This window comes from Hirsutella rhossiliensis (assembly GCF_020360975.1).
Source record: "Hirsutella rhossiliensis strain HR02 chromosome Unknown scaffold00005, whole genome shotgun sequence".
Classification (NCBI taxonomy): domain Eukaryota; kingdom Fungi; phylum Ascomycota; class Sordariomycetes; order Hypocreales; family Ophiocordycipitaceae; genus Hirsutella; species Hirsutella rhossiliensis.
The window spans coordinates 1,289,353-1,311,202 of NW_025408671.1; the positions used below are offsets into that span (position 1 = coordinate 1,289,353).

Below are 21,850 nucleotides of genomic sequence, written 5' to 3' on the forward strand. Positions count from 1 at the left end.
ATACGTACGGCCTACCCTAACCTATAACGCTTATCGGCTAAGGTCTAGGCTAATGCCTAGACCTATACTAAGGGTAAATACCCTTATAGTTCCTATAGTCTATAAGGATCTTAAAGCTCTTATAGCTATAGAGCTTTACTTACTACTATTTAAGGTAGTTAATAATTACTAATATCTCTTTATTATAAATTAAGTAGTTCCTTTTTACTATAGTAAGCTTATATAAGTAGAACGCTATAGGCCTCCTCTACCTTTTTACCTCTTAAGATAGGGTTCCCTTAAGTATATAGCTATTATAGTTTACTTTTATAGTTAAGGGATTATTAAAGTCTTACTATAGTAGTACTAAGGCCTATAAAAATAAGTCCTTAAAGGCTTAGAACGTCTTTACTTATATAAGTCTTTAAGAGAAAGGGGCCCTATCCCTTATTAGCTTATTAAGTAGTAGTATAATCTATAAGAACCCCTTAATAAAGACCTAGTAGTAGTTAGTAAAGCTAAGGAAGCTCTATATACTTTATTATAATATTAAGGTCGCTTAGTCGTAGATAGCTTAAATCTTAGCTAGGTCTACTTATACGCCTATACCTATAATAATAATAAAGCTAAGGTATTTAACGCGCTTAACGCTAAGTTTATATTTATCTAAGTCTAGGTATAAGCTATACTTCTTTAAGCAGTTTAGTACCTTCTATACCTTCTATATATAGTCTTCGTAGCTCCTACTTAAATAAATAAGAATATTATTTATATATATAAATATAAACTTATTAAGGAAACCCTTAAGTACCTAGTTATAAGAGTCTAGGCGTTGCCTAGATAGTTAATAAGTATAGTTAATTAATAAGCTAGGCAGCTTAGTTAATTCGTTACCTTTTATCGCGTACGTATAATACGCCGTATATAGTAGAGGGGGGTAGTAGCGCGACTATAGCCTATACCCTCTTAGGTCTACTCTATAATATATTAACTAAGCTACCTACTAGTCGTAGGTTCGAGTCCCTATACGTAAGGCTAGACAGGCGCGTATATATACGGGCGCCGTAGCCTAGAGGCGTATATATAGCGTAGGCAGCGGGGGATCTTAACCTAGGCTAATAGGTGGTGCGGCACCTAGGGGTAATAGCCTATTAACTAAGGGAGTAACGGAAGAGAGCGCGGGAAGAAACTATATATAAGAGTCTAGGCGTTGCCTAGATAGTTAATAAGTATAGTTAATTAATAAGCTAGGCAGCTTAGTTAACTCGTTACCTTTTATCGCGTGCGTGCAATACGCTATATATAGTAGAGGGGGGTAGTAGCGCGACTATAGCCTATGCCCTCTTAGGTCTACTCTATAATACTAGTTAATATAACGTTAGAACGTAGCTAGGGCACTTATTAAGCTAAATAAGGTAACTATCTACTTAAATAAGCTATATCTTATATAGAACGCTGTTTTTTACTTCTCCCTATATACTATTTATACTTTATAGAACGCTTAAACGACGTCGAGCTTTATAAACTACTTTGCTTTTACTAGGTTATAAAGGGTCTCTCTTATAAGCGGAAGGGGGTACCGGTCTAAGTATATAATTGCGTTTAACGCTTAGTAGTCTATATAGAAGTAAAGTCCCCCCCCTAGCTTCTATATAAATAAGACTAGAGCCGCCGCTTTAAAGGAGCTAGCCTTAATAAATCCCTTATTAAGAAGGTCTATAAGGGTCTTTTTTAATACTAGTAGTTTCTCTCGTAATATACTATATAGCGGCTTAAATAGTAAGGGAAGCTCCTTACTATTATCCTTTATATAAAGCGGTATTAAGTAGTCTACGCCCGGCTTATAGGGGTTTAACTTATTAGCCTCGCTCTTTTAAAAGAGCGGTAGTAGGTTATAAAACTATAGCGGGATAGCCTACTATAGCTCCTCTTTTAATATAGGGCGCTTTAGTTATAGCGCTTTCTTAATATCCGCTAAGCTAACTATATAAATTAACGCTATAGCTAAAGCTAGCTCTTTTCGCTTATAGATTTACTATATTATACTTATAAATACTAAGGCTAAGACTTCCTAAGCGTCTTATAAGTTAGGCAGGGCGTCTAGTACTCCCTCCTTACTACTATACTAGACCTAGGACTATATAGGGCTAAACTATAGCCTCTTTTTATATAGTATTAAATATAACTTTATATATATTAACTATAGCTTCTTAAGAATTAAGGGAAACTTAAGCTAAGGGACTATATATACTACTAGTAGCTATAAGAGGCCGTTAACCTTTATAGCTACTTAAGTAACGCCTTTAATAACCGCGCCCTTTATCGCGGCTAAGGCGCCCTTTATACGCTTAAGGCGAATCTTTTCTACTAATAAGTATAGCTTAAAGGCTTTCGCTTTATTAATTATAGCGTAATACTAGTAGCCCTTATTTATAAGGGTAAAGAGGAGGTAAGTTTAGTTAATAATAACTAATATTAAAGTAAGTTCTTTTTTAATACGCCTTACTAAGTCCTCCTTAGCTAGTATTAGCTTACTAGGCTTTAGGGCCCGCCTTTATACTAGAGCTAAGCTTTTCCCTTTACTTTATATATAGCGGAGGTTCCCTTATCTCCCTTATTATTAGATTCTAATAAGGCGTAGGTAACCTATATCTCTACTAGCCTCCTTACTAAGAGGTAAGGGCAAGACCTAACTATATATATACTTACGCCGTAACGTATATAGCGGCCCTCTTTATATTATTTACTAATTTCCTAAAAGGGCACTTACTTAGCTATCTTATTAGACTATACCGCTAGCGGGGCGGCTAGGGTCTTACTATTACTACGCCCCCTAGGGCGTATAGCCGCTATCTAGATATCGCTATCTATATTAACCGCCGACTTAAGAGCGGGCCTAGGCGTAGATAGGTTAAGTAAGGAGGAACTATCTAGCCTATTAGTCCCGCTTAAAGCTAAGCGCTTATATAGCTTTTAAAAGCGCGGTGTTTACTTATATCCCTAAGCTACCTTTATAAGGCGGGCTATATAGCCCTCGTAGGTAGAGGGTATTATAATAGGGATAAGTAGCTCTTAGAGCGCCGGGGAGATCGAGTTCTATAGCTAAGTAAGCTTAGCGCCGTCCTCTTAGGCGGTATTACCCGCTACCTAAGTTAGGGTCTCTTTAAATTCTAGTAAGAACTCTTTAAAGGACTGCCCCTTTTACTAAGTAAGGGTCTATAGCCTATCCTATACCTTCTCCTATTCCTATATATTACTAAAGGCGTAGACTAAGTAGTTAAAGAATACTTAGGGGTCTTTTATCCCCTTAAGACCGCCCTACTCTTAGAAGCCCGCTACTCGCTATATCTAGGGCTCTAGTAATATATATAGGAGCGAGAACTAAGCTATCTCCTTATAGCCGTTAAGGCCTTATTTCTCGTTAATATAGTATTTTGCTATTAAGCGGTTAAGGAAGAAGTAAAAGGTCTTTAGCTTACTATCTTAGGTAGGCTAAGGTAGTAGCTTCCGTCTACTAAGGGCCGCCTCGCGCTCCGACCTCTTAGTAGTAGGTATAAGAGTCTTTAACTATTATAGGTAATAGGCTTAGGCCGCGGCCTAAGCCGTATAGTTACGTATAGAGGGCCGGATCCCGTAAGTATAAGGGCGGGCTAGCCGCGCATAGAAGAGCTCTGCATAGCTTATTAATATCATCCTACGGACGGCACCTACGCATACGCCTCTACCTACTCCGTAATAGTATAAGCTATTAACTAATAGATCTAATAGATATCTCCCTAGAAAGGGTGCCGCTTCCTTAAGGGAGCACCCCGCTACCCCCCGGGCGGATAGAAAGTATTATAGCTATCCTAGAAGCGATTAAAAGCGCGACGGCTAGCGAGAAGAATAAGGTTCTCGCTATACTAGGGGAGCCGTCTACGAGACCAGCGTTAACCCCTACGACCTTAGCAATACCGGTTACGGCGGCGGCACTACCGATACGGAAGCCGCTTCCCTAGCCGACTTAGGACGGCAAGCCTAAGTCCTTCTACTTCTTCCTTAGCCGGCTATAGACGAAGTTTATAATAGACGAGAAATAGGGCCTAAACGGCTATCGTGATATAGCGTAGTATTCGCTCCTCTATACGCTACCGGAGCCCTAGATATAGCGGATCTCTAGATTCTAGGATAAGGGCGGCCCTAGAGGCAGACGCGACCTATAGGACTTCTTCTAATACCTTATATATACGTTCGGTAACGTATAGGAGCGGGAGAAGGCGTAGGATAGGCTACGGACCCTTAAGTAGAGGGACGGGTAGACCTTTAGCGAATTCCTCCCCGACTTCGAAGAAACGCTCTCACGAGCAGCGGGAACCACGGTATAGGAAGATAGCGTAAAGCTTATATAGTTACGGAACTCGATTATACCGGCCCTACGGGAGCTGCTTATCCCCGTAATTATGCCTACTAACTACGGCGAGTACGTAAGCTAGTTAATAAAGGTAGTATAGGGCTATAAGTAGACGCCGCGTTTTTAAAAGCTTCGTAAGCGCACGCCGCGTTTATATACTTTATATTAAAATACCCCTTCCTTTTAGCTAAGCGGCCTATAGTAGTTCGAGTAGCGAAGATAGAACCGCTCCTTGCCTTAGACGACGAAGAGGACTCTACTCCCTTAGGCCTAGAGGAAAAAGAGTAGCTCCGGAGCAAAGATAAGCTCCGGAGCCTTAATTGCTAGTACTAGTAAAGGAGAAGGAGGAATTATCCGCCCGTATAGAAGAGGAGCCTACTTTAATATAGGTTATAGTTAATAACTCCTTGCCCGTTGCCGCCCTTATAGACGAGGGCTGCTAGTGCTACGCCGTAGTTAACGAGGCGCTTATATAAGAGATATAAGTGCCGGTAGAAAAGATCGCCCTAAGGCGAGTAAAGGGCGCCTTAGGCGCGATAGAGGGTACGGTAATTAGGGGTATTACGTAGCTAGCTATAGAGGTCGACGGTTACCGTAAGCTTATCGTGGCCTATATAATCCCTTAACTAGAGTTTCCCTTAATCCTCGGGAAACCCTGGTTATTATATACGGAGTTATACTCGGTTCTATACTAAAAGAAGCTATAGTTTAGGCCTACGCAATAGTAGGTCCGCTACGACGATGGTTCTATAGGCGTAGGACTAGGCGTACGAGCTTTATGCTCGGCATAGGAAGTCCTTGCCTCTATCTTTATAGGAACTATACGACGGTTAGAGCGGGAGGAAGGCCGGGTAGCGGCTAACGTAGCGGTCTACGTAGTTAGCCTAGCGGATATCGATAAGGCCCTCCGGGCAAAGAAGCTAAAGTCGCCCTCTAAGCTATAGTAGTAGATACCGGAGCGCTTTTACGACCTCCTACCGCTATTCGAGTCCTAGGAAGCGGATAAGCTTAACCCGTATAAGCTAGGGGTAGACTATAAGATCGTACTCCGCACTAATAAGAAGGGGTAGGAACTACCCGCACCGTTCGGACCGCTATATAGTATATTATACGCGGAACTACTAGTGCTAAAGAAGACGCTAAGGGACCTCCTAGATAAGGGTTTTATTTAAGTAAGCAGCTCCGAAGTAAGAGCGCCGGTCCTATTCGTGCGTAAACTAAGAGGCGGGATATAGTTCTATTGCGACTATAGGGCTCTAAACGTAATTACGAGGCTAGACCGCTACCCCTTACCCTTAATCTCGGATACGCTCTATAACCTTTCGAAGGCGAAGTAGTTTATAAAGCTAGATATAAAACAGGCGTTCTATAAGGTACGGATCTTAAAGGGTAACGAGTAGAAGACGGCGTTCTATATACGCTACGGCTTATTTAAGTAGCTTATAACGCCCTTCGGCCTCTTAAGAGCGCCCGCTACCTTCTAGCATTATATTAATAACGTACTTCGGGACTTCCTCGATAAGTTCGCCTCCGTATACGTAGATAATATCCTTATCTATATAAGCGGCTCCTACGAGGACTATATACGGAAAGTATAGAGGGTCCTAGAGCGCCTCTAACTTTATAGGCTCTACCTCGACCTAGATAAGTATAAATTTAGGGTTAAGAGGGTTAAGTACCTAGGCTTTATTATTTACGCCGGTATAGGTATATAGGCGGATCCTATAAAGATCTAGGCGATTCGGGACTAGGCTGCCCTAACTATATAGATAGGCGTACGGAGCTTCCTTAGGTTCGCGAACTATTATAGGATATTTATTAGGGGCTTCTCCTATATTATAATACCCCTAAACGAGATTACCGGGAAGTAGACCGCCTTTCGCTAAGGGCCCGTATAGGAAGGAGCGTTCTATACGCTTAAGGACCTATTCTCTTAAGCCCCGGTGCTACTCTAGTAGGACTTCGACCGGTCTACGTTAGTTAAAGCGGACTATAGCGGCTAGGTACTTAGAGGAACGCTCTCTTAGGAGGTAGACGGGCGGAAGCAACTAGTAGCGTTCTACTCCCGTAAGCTAACCCTAGCAGAGCGGAACTACGCTATTTACGATAAGGAGATACTAGCGATTATTAGCTACCTTAAGTAATAGTAAGCGGAGCTCTAGAGCTATAAGAGCTTTAAGGTTCTTATAAACTATAGGAACCTTAAGTACTTTATAACTCGCTAGCACCTCTCGGAGCGGTAAGCCCGCTAAGTAGAGTATCTCTTACGCTTTAACTTCTCGATTAAGTACTAGCTAAGGCGGGACTCTATAGTCCTAGATATGCTTTCCCGGAGGGATTAGGACCGGCCGACGGGAGCGGATATCGAGGCCCGGGATCTATAGCTTATCCTATAAGAAGCGCTACGGACTTATATAGGAGCTTCCCTAGTAGAGGAAGGCGCGGCGCTAACGGATAAGCCTTCCCCTATACCTTCGCCTTAGCCCGGCGAGGAGGGATAGACCGGCCTAGGCGCGTGCGGCGCGGGTGTTCTAGATAAGGTCCTCTGGCGCTTATAGGATGGATATCGTCTCTAGACTATACCTACGGGCGTGCGCGCGCCGTTAAGTCCGGCGCTCGACGCCTCGATCGAAGCTAAAGCTAAAGGTATAAGTAGCCGACTATTATATCGACCTACGGGGCACCTACGTTAGCGGGGGAGACTATAGGTACCGGGCGCGCCGTATACTATAGAAGCTAGGGAGAAGGATAGACCGCCGGAGCTAGACGAATAGAACGAGCTCCGAGGGAAGCTAGTCTAGCTCGTCTATAACTCTAGTATCGTAGGCTACCTAGGTAGGCAGGGCATAGTAGTAGGCCTCGCGAGGGATTTCTACTAGCCCCTCCTATAGTACTATATTCGCCGCTTCCTCCGTAACTACGATATCTACGGCCGTACTAAGATTTAGACCTATAGTGCTAGGCCCGCTCGTATAGCTAGCTAGCCTCTATTATAAGCAATAGGGGATCGAATTAAACTAGCCGCTTTTAGTAGCACCTATACTAGCTGCTTTAGATTACGTAGCTACTTAGCACGGTATATTACTTATAGACCGATAGAGGGCCCGAGAGGGTTAACTAAGAGGCGTAGGCTTACCTATAGGCCGTCGTAGCCCGTAACTAAGCAAACTAGGACCGTTAGCTCCCCGCGGCCTAACTTACGTTAAATAGTAGACTATATACCTCTATTAGGATAGCCCCTTTCTTTATAACGTATAGCTTCGAACCACCCTTACTAGTTCCCTTTACCGTAGATATAGTAGCGGAGTAGCATAGCAATTTATTACTAGAGGGCCGCGCCTCCGCGTTCGTACGAAAGCTATAGGAGACTATAGATTATTACTAATCCGCGATAGCCGCCGCGGCGTAAGATTAAGAGCGGCACGCTAATAAGACTAGGGCCCTAGTAAATAGGTTTACGGTAGGAGATAAGGTATAGCTAGACCTCCGTAACTATAGGTCGGCACGGCTAAGAAGAAGCTTAACTAGCTATCGCGAAGTTTATAGTATAGAGGTTATTAGCCATAGGGTTATAGAGCTCGATAGTCTCTAATAGGGGTCTATAATAAGATTAACGTAGACCTCCTTCGTAGAGCCTCCTCTAACCCGCTGCCTAGATAAGAAGTAGCGGACGCCTAACCGCCTATAATCGAGGTAGAGGGAGAGGACGAGTTCGAGGTCGAAGAGATACGGGCCGCGCGCTAAAAAAAGGTTAATAGGGGGAAACGCCGGGAGGTCCTCGTTAAGTAGCGCGGGTATCTCGACCCTACGTAGGAACCTATATATAAGTTTACGGGAACTATAGCCCTTAATAAGTTTAAAGCCTTATTTAGAACGGTAGATAAGAACGACGGACTAGCGGACTACCGATAATAGCCCGGGCTAGGACTATAAAGTAGGTATAGCGGAGGGGGCAGTTACGGTAATATAGGCAATATAAGCGTAATAGTATAAGCGGAGATAAAAATAGCGTTTATTACGGGGTAGAGCCCTTAGACTACCTAGGCCTATTCCTTATCGTTATTATTATTATTATTATCTTTATTATCGTTATCCTCGTCGGCCTCCTCTTTCTTATTAGCGGCGGCGGCGGTCTCTAGGGCGCTAAGGCGGCCCTCTAAGCCCATAAGCTAGTCGGCGGCGGCGGCGGCTCTAGGGGCAGAGGGGCGGCGGCCAGCGGCGGCGGCAAGGGCAGCGGCGGTAGCGGAGGCGGGCGGCTAAGGGGACCGCCGATAGGGCGACGGAGGTAGTGTCCCTAGCGCCGGGTGCGTTAGAGGCGGAAATAGGGGAGCGGAGGAGTAGGACTTACTTAGGCATAAGGCCCTATCGCTCGAGGGCGCGGAGGTTACGGTAGGCGGCGGCGGCGGCGGTAAGGCGCTTCTTAGCAGCCCCCCGCGCCTGCCCGTGCGAGCTGGCCTTCTAAGCTAACGCCGCAGCGAGTAGGACGGGAGGCGCCGCCTTATAGGCGCGGCCGGCTCGCGCGCACTAGTAGCAGCTACCGCCGCGGCGGCGCCCGGCCTAGTCGGAGCAGTCGAGCTCCTACGACGTATAACGTATATAGGGGGCCGAGCGGGCGGCGCCGGCCTATACTTAGCGCTTATACTATAGGAGGTTAGCGGACAACGTCTATTACGCTTACCTAACTACGGACTTACGGGGGTAGCGGAGACGGAGGCGGGGGCCGAGGGGCTAGGCGTTACGGGTAGCGGCGGGGACGGCGTCGTTACCCTAAGGGACGACGTAAGAGCGAACAGCGTAGCAGAGGCGGCGGCGGCGGCGGTGGGAGCGGTGGCAGCGGCGCGGGCAGGAGCGGCGGCAGCGGCAGAGTCGTCGTCGGCCGCGGCTAGCACGGCGTCGACGAACGACTCCGCACGCTCCGAGAAGGAGGAGGTAGAAGAGGGAGAGGCGGATATATCTATCGCGGAAGTTAGTACGATAGAATACGGCCTCCCGCTCTATAAGGCGCGGAACTTACTAGTTAGAGTTATTATTATTATTAGGGCTATTATTACTACTGCCGCTGCTACTACGAGCATACGTTAATAGAGCGGCCCGTATAGCTAGGAACGGACTAACGCCCTAGGTAGAGCGGAACTTACCTATTAATGCTACTACTATAGTTAAAGAAGGGAAAGAAGGAAGGGAAGGGGGAAGGGGGGGATGCCGCCTTATATACCCCTTAGTAGAGGATACTGCCTAAGGTAGAGGGGACGGGCAACCTAAGGCTTACGTAGGTCCGGACTAGCCGCCGGCTACCTAGGGGCGCATATAATAGGTTACGCCTATTTAAACGGCCAGCCGGCCGACGAGTATAGAGCCGGGTCCCGGCTGCCGGGCTAACGGGCGCGGGGACAATAGGCCTAGTAGGCCGGCCTATTAACGGAAAAGAGTAGGAAGAGCGCGGCACGGCCTAATTATACGGGAGCGTTAATAGGGCAGCGCTGCGCCGCGCTCGAGGAGGGCATTATATAAGAGTCTTTAACTATTATGGGTGATGAGGCAGGCGGCCTAAGCCGTATAGTTACGTGCGGAGGGCCGGATCCCGTAAGTATAGGGGCGGGCCAGCCGCGCATAGAAGAGCTCTATATAGCTTATTAATATCATCCTATGGACGGCACCTACGCATACGCCTCTGCCTACTCCGTAATAGTAGGGAGCATATCTATTAAAGCTAGTATTAAGAGGGTATTAAGGATCTAGCGTAGGGTTGCTCGCTAGTCTAAGTCTTATAATATCTAGTAAAATAGCTTTATAAATCGGGCTTATTTATCTTATTATTACTAGGTCTCTTCTTATAGGTATTACTAGTATAGCTCTTCCGCCTATTACTATAGCTATTAGTATTAGGCTTCTTCCTATAATAGCTACTACTACTACTACTACCTTAGCTAGTACTACTAAGGTTTTAATATTAGGTTTAATATAAGGATAGCTTATACTATTATAAGGTAGGTAGAGGGTTATACTATAGGTGCCTTCTATTATATTATAATAACTAGCTATATAGGATTTAACTATACGCCGCGCTTACTACTACTAAATATACGTTTATATATACGGCCTACCTTACCCTATAACGCTATTAGCTAAGGTCTAAGCTAACGCCTAGACCTATACTAAGGGTAAATACCCTTATATAATCTTATAGTAACTTCTTAAGGTAATATCGGTATAATCCTTAAGGAGCTATTATTACTTAGGAAATCGTAGTATATTCTTTATATAATATATTTATATAGGAAAACTCCGTAAAATATTTATATAATCCGTACGGTTATCGTTTCTAGGATATCTAGGTAATTTCCTAGAGTTTACTTAGTAGCTTCTAAGTTCCTTCTTCTACGGGGAGCCTTAAGGAGCTAAGGTTAACTTCCTTAAGAGAAATAGATATCGTTATAGGTACCTAGATCGTTAACTATAGGGTGTCCTATAATATAACTAACTACCTTTTACTAAGGAAGTTACCTATTAGTTTCTCCTTACTATAGCGGATATAGACTATAGAAACTATATTATCTTAAAGCTCTTAATAAATAAGTATAGGACGTATTAGTAAATAAATATAAGGATATTAAGACCCCTTATACTAGCGATATAGGGTAATATAATATATAAATAAACTAAGGGGCAGCTACGAAGTTTAAACCTATCTTTTTGAAGCTTATTATTTAGTTAAGTTATAGTTTTTAAAAGTTAAGACTAATTAAAAGCCTAAAAACTTATAATCCCTATCTATACTATACCCTTATATTCTAGGGAAACTTATAGATTAATATAGAGTTAGCCTTTAGCTAAATAAGACTAGGTCCGGCGCTTAGTATAAGCTATTATAAGCTTATTATAAGTTCTATCCTCCGTAAATTTAATAGCGCGCTAACTTTAGAACGGCTAAACTTTCGCCGGTCCGTATTTACCTAGAAAACATTATTAGGGACGAATAAATTACTAACGACTAGGGGTTCCTATGTCTTATCACCCTCCACGACTTTAGCTAGCTAGCTTTAAATCCAACGGGACCTAGGCGATACATTATTATTAAGCGGCCCATATCTTATAAAAAAAAACTACCTTGCTCCTTATAGCCGCTGGCATAAACCTAGTCACGATCACGCCGGTAGCCAGTGCATTAACTACCACTACGCCGGTATTGCGTCTTCTACTTGCTACGCTACTCTCGTACTATTATGCTTCTCGTTAGACGGCATGCTGCTCTATAACGTGTGATTCGAGGACGAGCTTAGCCGCTTAGCTCCTCTTTATCATTCTATACACTACCCACGGCGGCGAGAAGCTAATAAATACTGTTAGACAGTTACGGCCATATGGGAGATTCGCACGGTATAAAACCGGACTATAGCATTTAGCTGGACAAGGCATAAGACGAGCCGGCAAAGGCGTCTTGGTTGAATTAAGAGAGAAGTATTTAAGGAGCAAGAACTGAATGAGCGTCTCACATATAGACCAACGGCCATAACGACCACTTGCATAGAGCGCGTCCCACCTTTGCCTGCTTCACAGTGTATTGACATAACATTTTACCAACACCTACATTAACGCCGCGGACTACCCGTGACATTAACCTAGCGGCGGGGCGGGACGAACCGGGGCGGGACGAACCGGGGCGGGGGCGTAGCCGCGCGGGGTGCATGCAAATGGCGGGGCGAACTGTGAGAACATTTACTATGCGAATTGCATCACAAGGCCACGTAGAGCCCCTTGCGGAAGCAGCCACCTCATCTTCTTGTTCCCTGGACACCAGTCCGCCATCGCGATCGGCGACGCCTCGTCCCCATCCAGTCCGAGGTCGGTCATGCAACAATGGGCATCGTCAAGACATACATTGTCAGCCCGACCTTCACCATCTCGTCGCAGGCCCTCCGGCTGGGCGACGTGCTGGTAAAGCCGCTGGCGGCCACGCTGGACCCCGTCAACCGCAAGTGCCGCGTCGACATTGAGTGCAGCGACCTGTGCGACGTGGCCGTGTGGCGGGACTTCTCGGCCACGCGCAGCGACCTGGTGCGCGGCCGCCTCGGCCTGTGGACCTCGTGCCTAGCGCTGCTGGGCCTGCCCGTCAGCGTCGACGCTGGCGTCTTCCTCGAGCTCGGCGCGCACGACGTCGTCGCTGCCCCGGAGCTACAAACGCACGAGTTCGTCGTAACGGATGAGTACGTCGCCCGCGTCATGGCGCAGGACCCCGTCAAGGCGTATCTGCGGCGTCGCGGCTGGCGCGTCCCCGTTTACATGGTCAGCGGCGTTAAGATCGCCAAGGGCGGCGCCAAAGTCGTCGTCGGCAACGGCCCGGCCACCGTCGGCGGCGAGGTCAGCGTCGGCGACGGGCCCGGGGCGGGTTGGGCTACCGCTGTGAAGCCGTTTCTACGCGTGGCGCGGGACCGCGCCTCGGGCGTCTCCTTCGACGCCCAGACCGACTTTGTCCTCGGCTTCCGCGTCGAAAAGATTGTTTTTGGGCACCACGACGTCGAGCGTCGCGGGTTGAGCACTGTCGGCGCTACCATGTACGACGGTGACGAGGCCGCCGACGGAGGACGGGTGCCTCGGTTCAGGCGCGAGGGCGAGCTCGCCTGGGCTGATGCCGTCGAGCGTGCCGCGGACGACGACATCGCCATCGTCCAGCTCCTGGATGCGGCTGGCGATGTGACGTGGTTTGCAACCAGCGGGGAGCGGGCGTAGCGCAGCGGGAGAACTTTGACGCGTTGACATCTTAAATCGCTACGTCGCTTGCCGCATTTCTCTTAACTTGTATGAATGAATAACTGCATCGGAAGCTATTTACCTACCAGCTTGTCGGCCGAATACGAAAAAGCCCATGGCAACATGGGTTGGTCACCTTTCTACTCCTCCATATTCCACTGCGCCTTGAAGCCATGCATCTATCGTCGTCCGGACTCCATACTCCATCCCTTATCATGGCACATCAAATTCTGGCTACTCTTCTCTCACAGCATGTACCCCGTCTAAGAGTACCTCGAGGACGTGGTTGTCGGTCCTCTCGTCCACCTTGCGAGGTGCTTCTCCGTCCACGACCGGGTCAAGGGGATTCTCCTTCCATAGGGTCCAGGGCGCGACCGAGAGTATGTCGCCGACCCTCCTCGACTGCTTCTTAAGCATGAGCCGCACCCCCCTGGCCCGCCTTAGGGAGAGATACTGGGCCTCGGTCATGAGATCCGTGGCCTCGTGCATGTAGTCCAGCCAGTCGAGGTAGTTAGCGACGATGCCTGCCGCGATGGGCGTCGCGTACGAGCTCCCGGACTTGTGCGAGATCTTGGGACCTGTCGCACCGGCCGTGCCCGGCAACAACGGCGGCTCGTCCCACGACGTCTGGATGCCCAGGCCCAGGGTCCCAAAGTTCTCGTCGTACCCTTCCGGCGACGGGTTCATACCGCCCTCGTCGTTACCTTTGCCGTCGAGGGCGTGGATGCCAATGACGCCGTCATGACGGGCCGGGAACGTGCGTTGGCTGTTGCGGCCGTTGTTGGACGCGGCGGCGAGGAGGATCGTCGGGAATGCGCGGTTCAGGGCGTTGGCGACGTTGACAAAGTCGACATCGCAGCCAAATGACATGTTGATGATGTCTGCTCCGTTTTCAACCGCCCAGTCAATGGCCTGTCCCAAGCTGCCGCGTGAGCCACTGAATCGAGACCGGCTTCCCGTCGTCGCTGTCTCGGGCGAGTCGACCCACCTTGACTATGGCCCACATGTTCGTGAAGCACTTGCCGTTGGACACCTTGGCAACGAGGACATCCGCGTCTGGTGCCGCTTGCAGCACCAGTCCAGCCACGTGCGTCCCATGGCCGTATTCGTCGATCGCCTGGCCTCCGATAAAAGTCTTAACCTTCTTTATTGGATTCCGGTCCGCCACGGGACATTTCTGCCTCTGGCGAACTTCGCCAATGTCATCCACCAGGCCACGAATGTCCTCGTTTTCTTGGTCGATGCCGGTGTCTAGAACGGCGATGCGGATGCGCCGCCGCCCGTTTCTACCCAGCCTGGTTTTGGGAACCATGTGCCGTTGGCGGAACTTGGCGAATGCGCTGAAGAAGCCCTCCGCTCGGGCAATGTGTCTGCGACTCGATAAGCCTATGCCGAAAGGCGCGATTGCGAGGCGACGAGGCTACATACTCAGCTCTAACGGTGGATTCCGCGTCAAAAAACATAACATCGGGGGGCAGCTGCTTCGGGGGCCGTACGCCGTTTTGACCGTTTCTCGACGCTGGCTTAATGATCACGGTGCCCTTCGAGGTCGCACGTTCCTTCACCTTAAGCGGACGCGACTTCATGGCCTCGGCTGGATACGGGATCTGATCAAAGTTGTCTTCAAGGGGCTTAATTATGTTGTCATAGAGAATGTTCCGGGCCCGATTTAAGAGGTCCTGGTTTGCGTACGCGTTTTCTCTTTTCAACAAGATAGTAAACTGCAGGCACTTTTGAATGGCAGCGTTATAATGAGCTCGTCCAAACTCGTTTTGCCTCGGCTCCAAGGCATCGTAGACATGGTTTTGAAAAGTCGCTAGGGAAAGACAGGAGGGGTCCGAGTCCATTGCCTCGCCAGTCTCGATCTCAGTAAGGAGCCGGGCGAGGTTGAGGACCGAGAGCGCGAGGTCGTTCGGTCTCGGCTCGACATACTCCTGTCCTCTGTCGTTGCCGCTCAACAGGGGACAGCCCATGTACGGGTAATGCCTATCCACCACCTTGTCGGTCACGCACAAGAACTGGATCGAGTCTGCCGTCCAAGGAGCGCGCATCCACAAGCCAAACCACAAGTGGACGAGACTCCGAGCCAGTGACAGGGCAAGTACCGCCTTGTCGTTAAGGCTAAAGACGTCGCCGTCGCGGTCCTTGCCAAAGTAGCCTTGGTCAAGAAGGAATCTGAGCGAAACCATGCGCAGCTCGGTGGCACGGGCCGCTGACTGAGCGTGAGCTTTGCTGTACCACAAGTCGATGTCGTCAAAGTGGATCTGGAACGGCCGACACCTGAATTCGCGGAGCGAGCCGCAAAGATCGCTGAGGATGACTTTCGGCCGAGACCGTGGATCTTGGGAAGAGGGCCAAGACGGCTGACTGGCCTCAACCATGGGGCTCAACTGGAATCTTGTAGCACAGTGACATTGGTGCCAGGCGTTAATAATCGAGCAGCAAGACACGAGCATGTTTTGTGCCAAGGCGTTGCTCTTGCAGCTCTCATCGAGGCTGAAGCCATTCAACTGGAGCTCAGCCCTGTGCTCGTCGGCGCAAATGGCCGCTCCGAGCAGGCTGTACAGACAGTCAGTCAGCTCGGCGGCCTTGCGACTGCGCCAGTTGGTCCGGGCCATCTCCCGGACAGGTAACACCCTCGAGACTGCCGTACTCGTGCGCTGTGGGAGGCCTTCGATGACCCGATTCACGTTAGTCGCCTTTGCCTTGATATCTTGAAGCTGGGCTAGAGCCGGCTGGAGCTCGAGCAGGGCGCTGCAGCATGTGAACCAGTCCGGGTCCTGCTTGCACCTTTTGGCCATGATTCTTGCTAGGGCTTGTAGTTTGGGATATAGCTGCGTTAAATCGCTTGGTTGAAGGGTTTCGTAGGCCGTAGCCGCGGCCTTGTCTTTGCCTAGCTTCACCCTGGGCCGTGGCATAGCGCCTCGGACGCCCAGCCAGGCGCACACGGGATCCCAGACGGACCGTGCGAGCACCTTTGCTAGAGGGGCGTTTCGGACCTAAAGTAATGCATGAGAACCGGAAGCTTAAATAAAAGAAGGAGGCTTATGCACCTTGATGGGCCATACCGGACTCGGTTGACCATCGGGGTCCTCGAGAACCCGATCCAGGACGAGGCACTCGAGCAGCCGGAGCAGCGCCCTCAGTTTACCGCAGCACTTAGAGTATGACTGCTGCCCTAACGTAAATCCGGCGAGGTCCATCAGGTTATTGCGCATCTCGTTCATCTCGTGGGCCAAGACCGTCGTGACGTGGTCGACGGCGATGGCGTGGGCGGCGGCGGCGAGGCCGGCGGCGGGCGGGTCCCACGGCACGGGGCCGGCAAACAGCGGCTGGACCTCTGTCAAGACCCGCCACTCAAGCGCCGTCGCGTCTATCCGGCGGCTCATGGCATCGGTGGTCAGACAGCTGGTCGACATGGATCGGACGACGTGGGCGGCCGTGTCAACAATCGTCAGCCTAGGCGCGGCTGACGACCGACCGACGAAGCACCCCCCGAGCCTATCACGTGGGTGGTAGCTCTCCACGTGATGAGCCGTTGACTCTATAAACCTAAACTAGTTAGTACCGTATATTACGTAGATCGACGTTCCTCTCTTGACTCTAGAGTCTAGACCTTATGACCAAGCATCCATCGCGCTCGTCAACATCAAGTCTCCCTTGCCTAGCCATGGTTATCCGGGATCGGGACACCATTTGATGCGGGACACACGAGCTCTCTGACTTCGTCTTGAACCTTGACCGCCCTTGGCAACTATTCCCCCGCCCACATGGAGCCCTCAGGCAGCGTCCGGGCCCTTGACGACTGGCCGGTGAGGGACGCGGCCCGAGTCTGCCGGACCTCTCTGCTGTGGCTTCAGTCGAATGTGAGCGGGCTTGGCGGCATCGGACCTCAGTTTCGCGCCGTGCGCGACTGCGTCCAGCGGTTCGATCTCTGGGCAGGTTACATGGGCGTCTTTGCCGACGGCGATACTTCTCTAGAGAGTCGGCTCAGATTCCATCCCGAGATACGGCAGCCCATCTTGAATATGCTCGCGCTGTTGGAGCGCAATCTCGACCATGGTTCGTGTCTCGCTTCTCTTCGTTTCATCCTAGGCGCGAGCTCATCGGCTTAGACTTCTGGCTCGACGGGAACGCGCTTAGGCCTCACTCGCCTGGGCTTGGTCAGGCACGCCGTCAAAGGCTTGACGAGACTGCTGCACAAGACGCCCCGGTCGATACTTCGAGGCCGTCGACATCCCTCGCGGTGGTAGCTGCTTTGGACGCAATCCAAGCGGCGCTGGATAGGCTCGAGCGCTTGGCGGTTCTCGTCCGAAATTTGCCTTCGTCTTGCCTCGCACCCAGCATGGTGTCGCCTGCGTCCCTCGCAGACCCGGTCGAGGTTAGGGTGTTCCAGCACATGGCATCCGTTCTTGTTACGGATCGCTTTCCTGGCATAGGAGGCCGCCTTGCAGCTCAGCTGATTTCGTCTATTGTTTTTCGAAGGCTTAGACTGCTGCAACACGCCAAACAAAAGAACCTCAAGTCGCGCCTTGTGGCCCCAGCGCAGCGGGGAGTAGACACAACGTTCCCTATCCAAGTTCCAGTTCTTCAGGAGCCCGAGGCCCCGCAAACCAGGATCCCTCCACGCTCAGAGATGGACATGTTTAGCCTTGACTTTGACAAGTCTTCACACCAGGACTTTGCTCACACTGATTTCTCCGACACGTCCACCGCCTCATCCTCCTCACAGTGCTACCCTTACCCGCCCCTCCCGCAACCAAGGACCAAGAGCGGCGAGCACTACATGTGCGATTGGTGCGTTGCTGATAACAAAGCCTCTGATCTCGCCGTTCCGGGTTGGTGGCGGTAGGTCTGGGAATCACTAACATTAACTGTCCAAATCTGACCGCTAGTTTAGGGCTTACCTTCAAAAGAACTTACAGCCCTATGTGTGCATATCCGAGGACTGTTCTGAGCCCGCCGTATTCTTTGAATCTTACTCAAAGTGGCGCCAACACATGGAGTCGGTTCATACGACAGACTGGGCACGCATAGTACATTGTCCGCATGTGTGGTACTGCGATGATGGGCCTCACGACTACATCGAGTTTAGAGACAAGCACGACCTCAAACAACATCTCAATCAACATCACGCCAAGGATCTTAATCTAAAGCATTTTCAGAGGAAAATCACGTACAATACGTTGCCGTCACCTCGGAAGAGGGGTATCTGTCCTCTATGCAATCAGGATATTTTCAAGATACATCGAACCCAGCAAATCATGCCCAATCAAGCTGGGAAGGCGCCACAAAAAGCCTCAGATCGAGAGGCGCAGCTTTCGATAGTTACGACGGTAAGAGTTCAAGACTTGGAGAGCTGCTCTAATGAAGACAAAGGCAAGACAAAAGACGTTTCTTGGTCACCGGCTACCGAAGAAACGAACGAGGCAGATCTACAGATAGTTACGAAGCACATCGCTAATCATCTTAAATCTCTGGCATTTCTCTCCATGCGATACTTAGGCCTTGACACGACTACCGGCCAAGGCAATTCGGAACAAGCCGACCAAACCTGGCACCGCATGTCCCCTAAAGCCCCATCCTCTACTCCTCTAGACTACGATTCAATGCCGAGGTATGTGCTCTTCCGTTTCTAGCCCATGGCTATGGCTATGGCAACCCGGTTCTAACTGAGTTTAAAGCCAAACGACGGCCGAAAACCCTAATGTAATTGTCTCAGTCGATCTGGGCACAACCTGTACCGGTATTTTCCCCCAATCCAGGGCGACGGCACCAATCCGCCGCTCAACAGCACCAACCCCGAGACTAACATGACACTCGAGGCGTGGCTTGGAGAACGCCGCGAACACCAGTCCAGGTCATCAACGACTGGCCGGGCAGCGGCGACCGCGGCGAGCGCAAGGTTCCCTCGTCGCTCATCTACAACGCCGACGGTAGCCTATCGTCATGGGGCTTCCTGTGCGCCGACGATGACAACTGGGATGCCGGCAGGACGCGCCGTGACCTATTCAAGCTCTTCCTCGACAACGACGCCGTCGCTGTGGCCCAGGAGCAAGGCTTAGTTAACGCGCCTAGCAGCGCCGCTGACGCTAAGCGCTGCACCACTGACTACCTGCGCAAGGTGTACGCACACGTTAAAGAGACGATCGAGCGGCATATGGGGCTTCGGCGGCAGATGGGCAGCAGCTGGGCCGACCTGGTCGTCCTTTTCCTCTTCAGCGTGCCGACGACGTGGACGCGCATGAAGACGATCATCATGTTCAAGGACGTTATCCGCGCCGCCGGCTTCGGCACTGAGGGATTGCGGCACGAGGCCCAGGTCGACCTTACCAAGGCCGAGGCCGCGGCAGTGACAACGCTTAAGACGAGCGTAGTCCGCTTCACAGCCGGCAGCCTATTCCTAACGGTCGACGCAGGGGGGGGCACCACGGACCTAGCCCTAATGCGCATTACGTCTACCGACGCTGCCGTGCCACAGATGGAGCAGGTGGCAGCCGTCAGGGGCGTCGGCATCGGCTCGACGCTTATTGACCGCGCCTTTATCCGCCTCGTTGCCCGGCGCCTGGCCGCCTGGCCCGAAATTGAGCGCCAGCTACTAGCCGATGTTGCCGTCCGTATGGCTAGGAGCCACCACTTCCTTAACCTTAAGCATAAGTTCGGCGAGATTTTATATATGCAGTCCGTCTGGAAGATCCCGATGGATGGCGTGTCTCACGCCTTTAATCACGATGGTCTAGGGATCGAAAACGGGTGCTTTCTAGTAACCAAGTACATAGCCGAGCCCATGTCCTTGTCTAAGGAGAAGGTCATAGATAGCTGACGCCTACGTAGGGAACAGATGCAGTCACTTTTCGACACCCAGATCGAGGGGCTCAAGAAGGAGATAAAAGCGCAGCTCGACTGGCTATCGGAAAACGGCCATCCGGACCTGGTGGTGCGTGTAGAGGGCTCAGCCCCTATCCCAACCACGGCAATTTGGTCACTAGCTAAGCCCGGCTTCAATAGGAGTTTGTCGTTCTGTCGGGCGGGCTGGGGAGCTCCTGCTACGTCCGCGACAGGATACAGCAGCACCTCATGAGCTTTCCGTACCCCAACGCGCCTCGCGCGGTCGTGATCCTATGCCAGGATCCGCAGCTCGTCGTCGTCCGCGGCCTCCTTCTTAATCAGCAACAAAGGACGGAGACTGGCTACCTCTCGGTGCTTGCAACGCGCGTCGCTCGTGCAAGCTACGGCATCGTCGTTAAGCAGCCATACAGGCCCTCAAACCACTTCGACGAGGAAATCGTAAAGGATCCGTTCGACTCTAAAAAGCGCTGGGCCATTAACCAGATTCAATGGCTGATACATAAGGTTAGCTCGATCCGTCTTAAACGTGCATCTAGCACGTGCTAGCTAACCCAGGCTAGGGCGACAACATAAACCCAAACAGCCCGCTCGTCAAGACATTCAAGGTTTACCTCGCCGAGCAGGACATAACAAGGTCCTGGGACGCAGATGTTGTTATTTCTCAGAACGAAATATCGTTTCTTCCGCATAGTTTGAAGCAAGGTACGTGCTACTCATATTTCTACCTATGGTTCCTAGCGTGACCAAGCAGAGCGCTGCTGCTACATCCATCGCTGACGACACAAACAGCTGGCGTTACCAAGCTCTGTCAGATAAAAAGCAACCTCGAAGGCGTGCAGCAGCACCAGCTCATTCTCAGGAAGAAACGCGGCACATGTTTCCGACGAGGCTACAGGTTCTACATCTGCGAGTTCGACGTTCGCGTAATCGTCGGGCCGGCGGACCTTCGCTTTGAGCTGTGGTTTGACGGCCAGAAGTTCTCCGGCAACAATAGGCCCATCAGCGTAAGCTGGAACGAGGCCGGCCTTGAAGTCGGAGCCGATTAGAAGATATCAATTGGTGTCGACCAAGGTAGCGATGCAGGTTGTCGGCAGACAAGCCTACGGACGCCTTTTGCATGGAGGTTGCACGGGTGCCTGGATGGGCGCATTCGCACATGGAAACGTGTATGAGATAGAGAAGGAAGGAAAGGCTCCTCCCATGGCGATGTTAGTACGTGGATGAAAAGGAGGTCCCACCTTGCCTGTTGTACGGCTACAACGGCATCGAACAGCTGATCACCACATGTAAGCGACCGCCGCAAGGACACTCAGCAATGCTTCTATCGTTGGTATCTAAGTTCTATCTATGATCAGTCTAGTGGATGGGGGCATCATTCTCGGGACCGCAGAGCCCATACCTTCCCGAAGGAAAGGATAGGTCCCTAATGATCCGGCAGCAACTGCGTCATGACGTTTCGGAGGGCTATTTAAGTACCATAATATCTCTACCGGTGCTGCGGTTTAGTCTCATTGGTCAATCCCAAAATCGTCGTCCAACGCATTCGGACGTGCAGTGCAGACGGGAGTGTGTGTGCCAGGCGACTCCATAAGCCTGGTACCCGTGCCACGCCCTATTTATTTTCGCGTTCGTTCCTTACTAGCTCTATAAGCTGGTGCTAGACACCGCAGTAGCTAGTACACCGTAATAGCTAGAATTTTTACCGTCTGTCTTTAATCTGCTTTATGCTACCTACGTCCTTTTATTTTATATTAAGTAATATAGAAGCGCGTATTCTAGAAGCGATCTAGTTAGGCCGATTTAGTTATTAGTAATAAGTAGACCTCTTGCTTTTTAAATCGTTATAATTATATTAATAAGCTCTAAAAAAAGCTTTACTTAGAG

At 50.1% G+C, this 21,850-nt stretch overlaps 3 protein-coding genes across 3 annotated transcripts; 2 read left to right on the forward strand and 1 right to left on the reverse strand.

Moving 5' to 3' along the window:
* Positions 1-12,226: 12,226 nt before the first annotated feature.
* Positions 12,227-13,096, forward strand: HRG_05299 (uncharacterized protein; the record flags this gene model as incomplete). Its single annotated transcript, XM_044863770.1, has 1 exon — positions 12,227-13,096. The coding sequence occupies one exon, from the start codon at positions 12,227-12,229 to the stop codon at positions 13,094-13,096; it is 870 nt and encodes a 289-aa protein (XP_044720302.1).
* Positions 13,097-13,351: 255 nt separating this feature from the next.
* HRG_05300 (subtilase family domain-containing protein) lies at positions 13,352-16,536 on the reverse strand (the record flags this gene model as incomplete). Its single annotated transcript, XM_044863771.1, has 5 exons — positions 13,352-14,029; positions 14,106-14,258; positions 14,310-14,487; positions 14,546-16,116; positions 16,186-16,536. 5 exons carry the CDS (start codon positions 16,534-16,536, stop codon positions 13,352-13,354), a joined length of 2,931 nt encoding a protein of 976 aa, XP_044720303.1.
* Positions 16,537-16,887: 351 nt separating this feature from the next.
* Positions 16,888-21,012, forward strand: HRG_05301 (Hsp70 family chaperone; the record flags this gene model as incomplete). Its single annotated transcript, XM_044863772.1, has 9 exons — positions 16,888-17,179; positions 17,233-17,965; positions 18,018-18,293; positions 18,802-18,863; positions 18,943-19,888; positions 19,952-20,054; positions 20,126-20,470; positions 20,527-20,668; positions 20,756-21,012. The coding sequence occupies 9 exons, from the start codon at positions 16,888-16,890 to the stop codon at positions 21,010-21,012; spliced, it is 3,156 nt and encodes a 1,051-aa protein (XP_044720304.1).
* Positions 21,013-21,850: the final 838 nt, after the last annotated feature.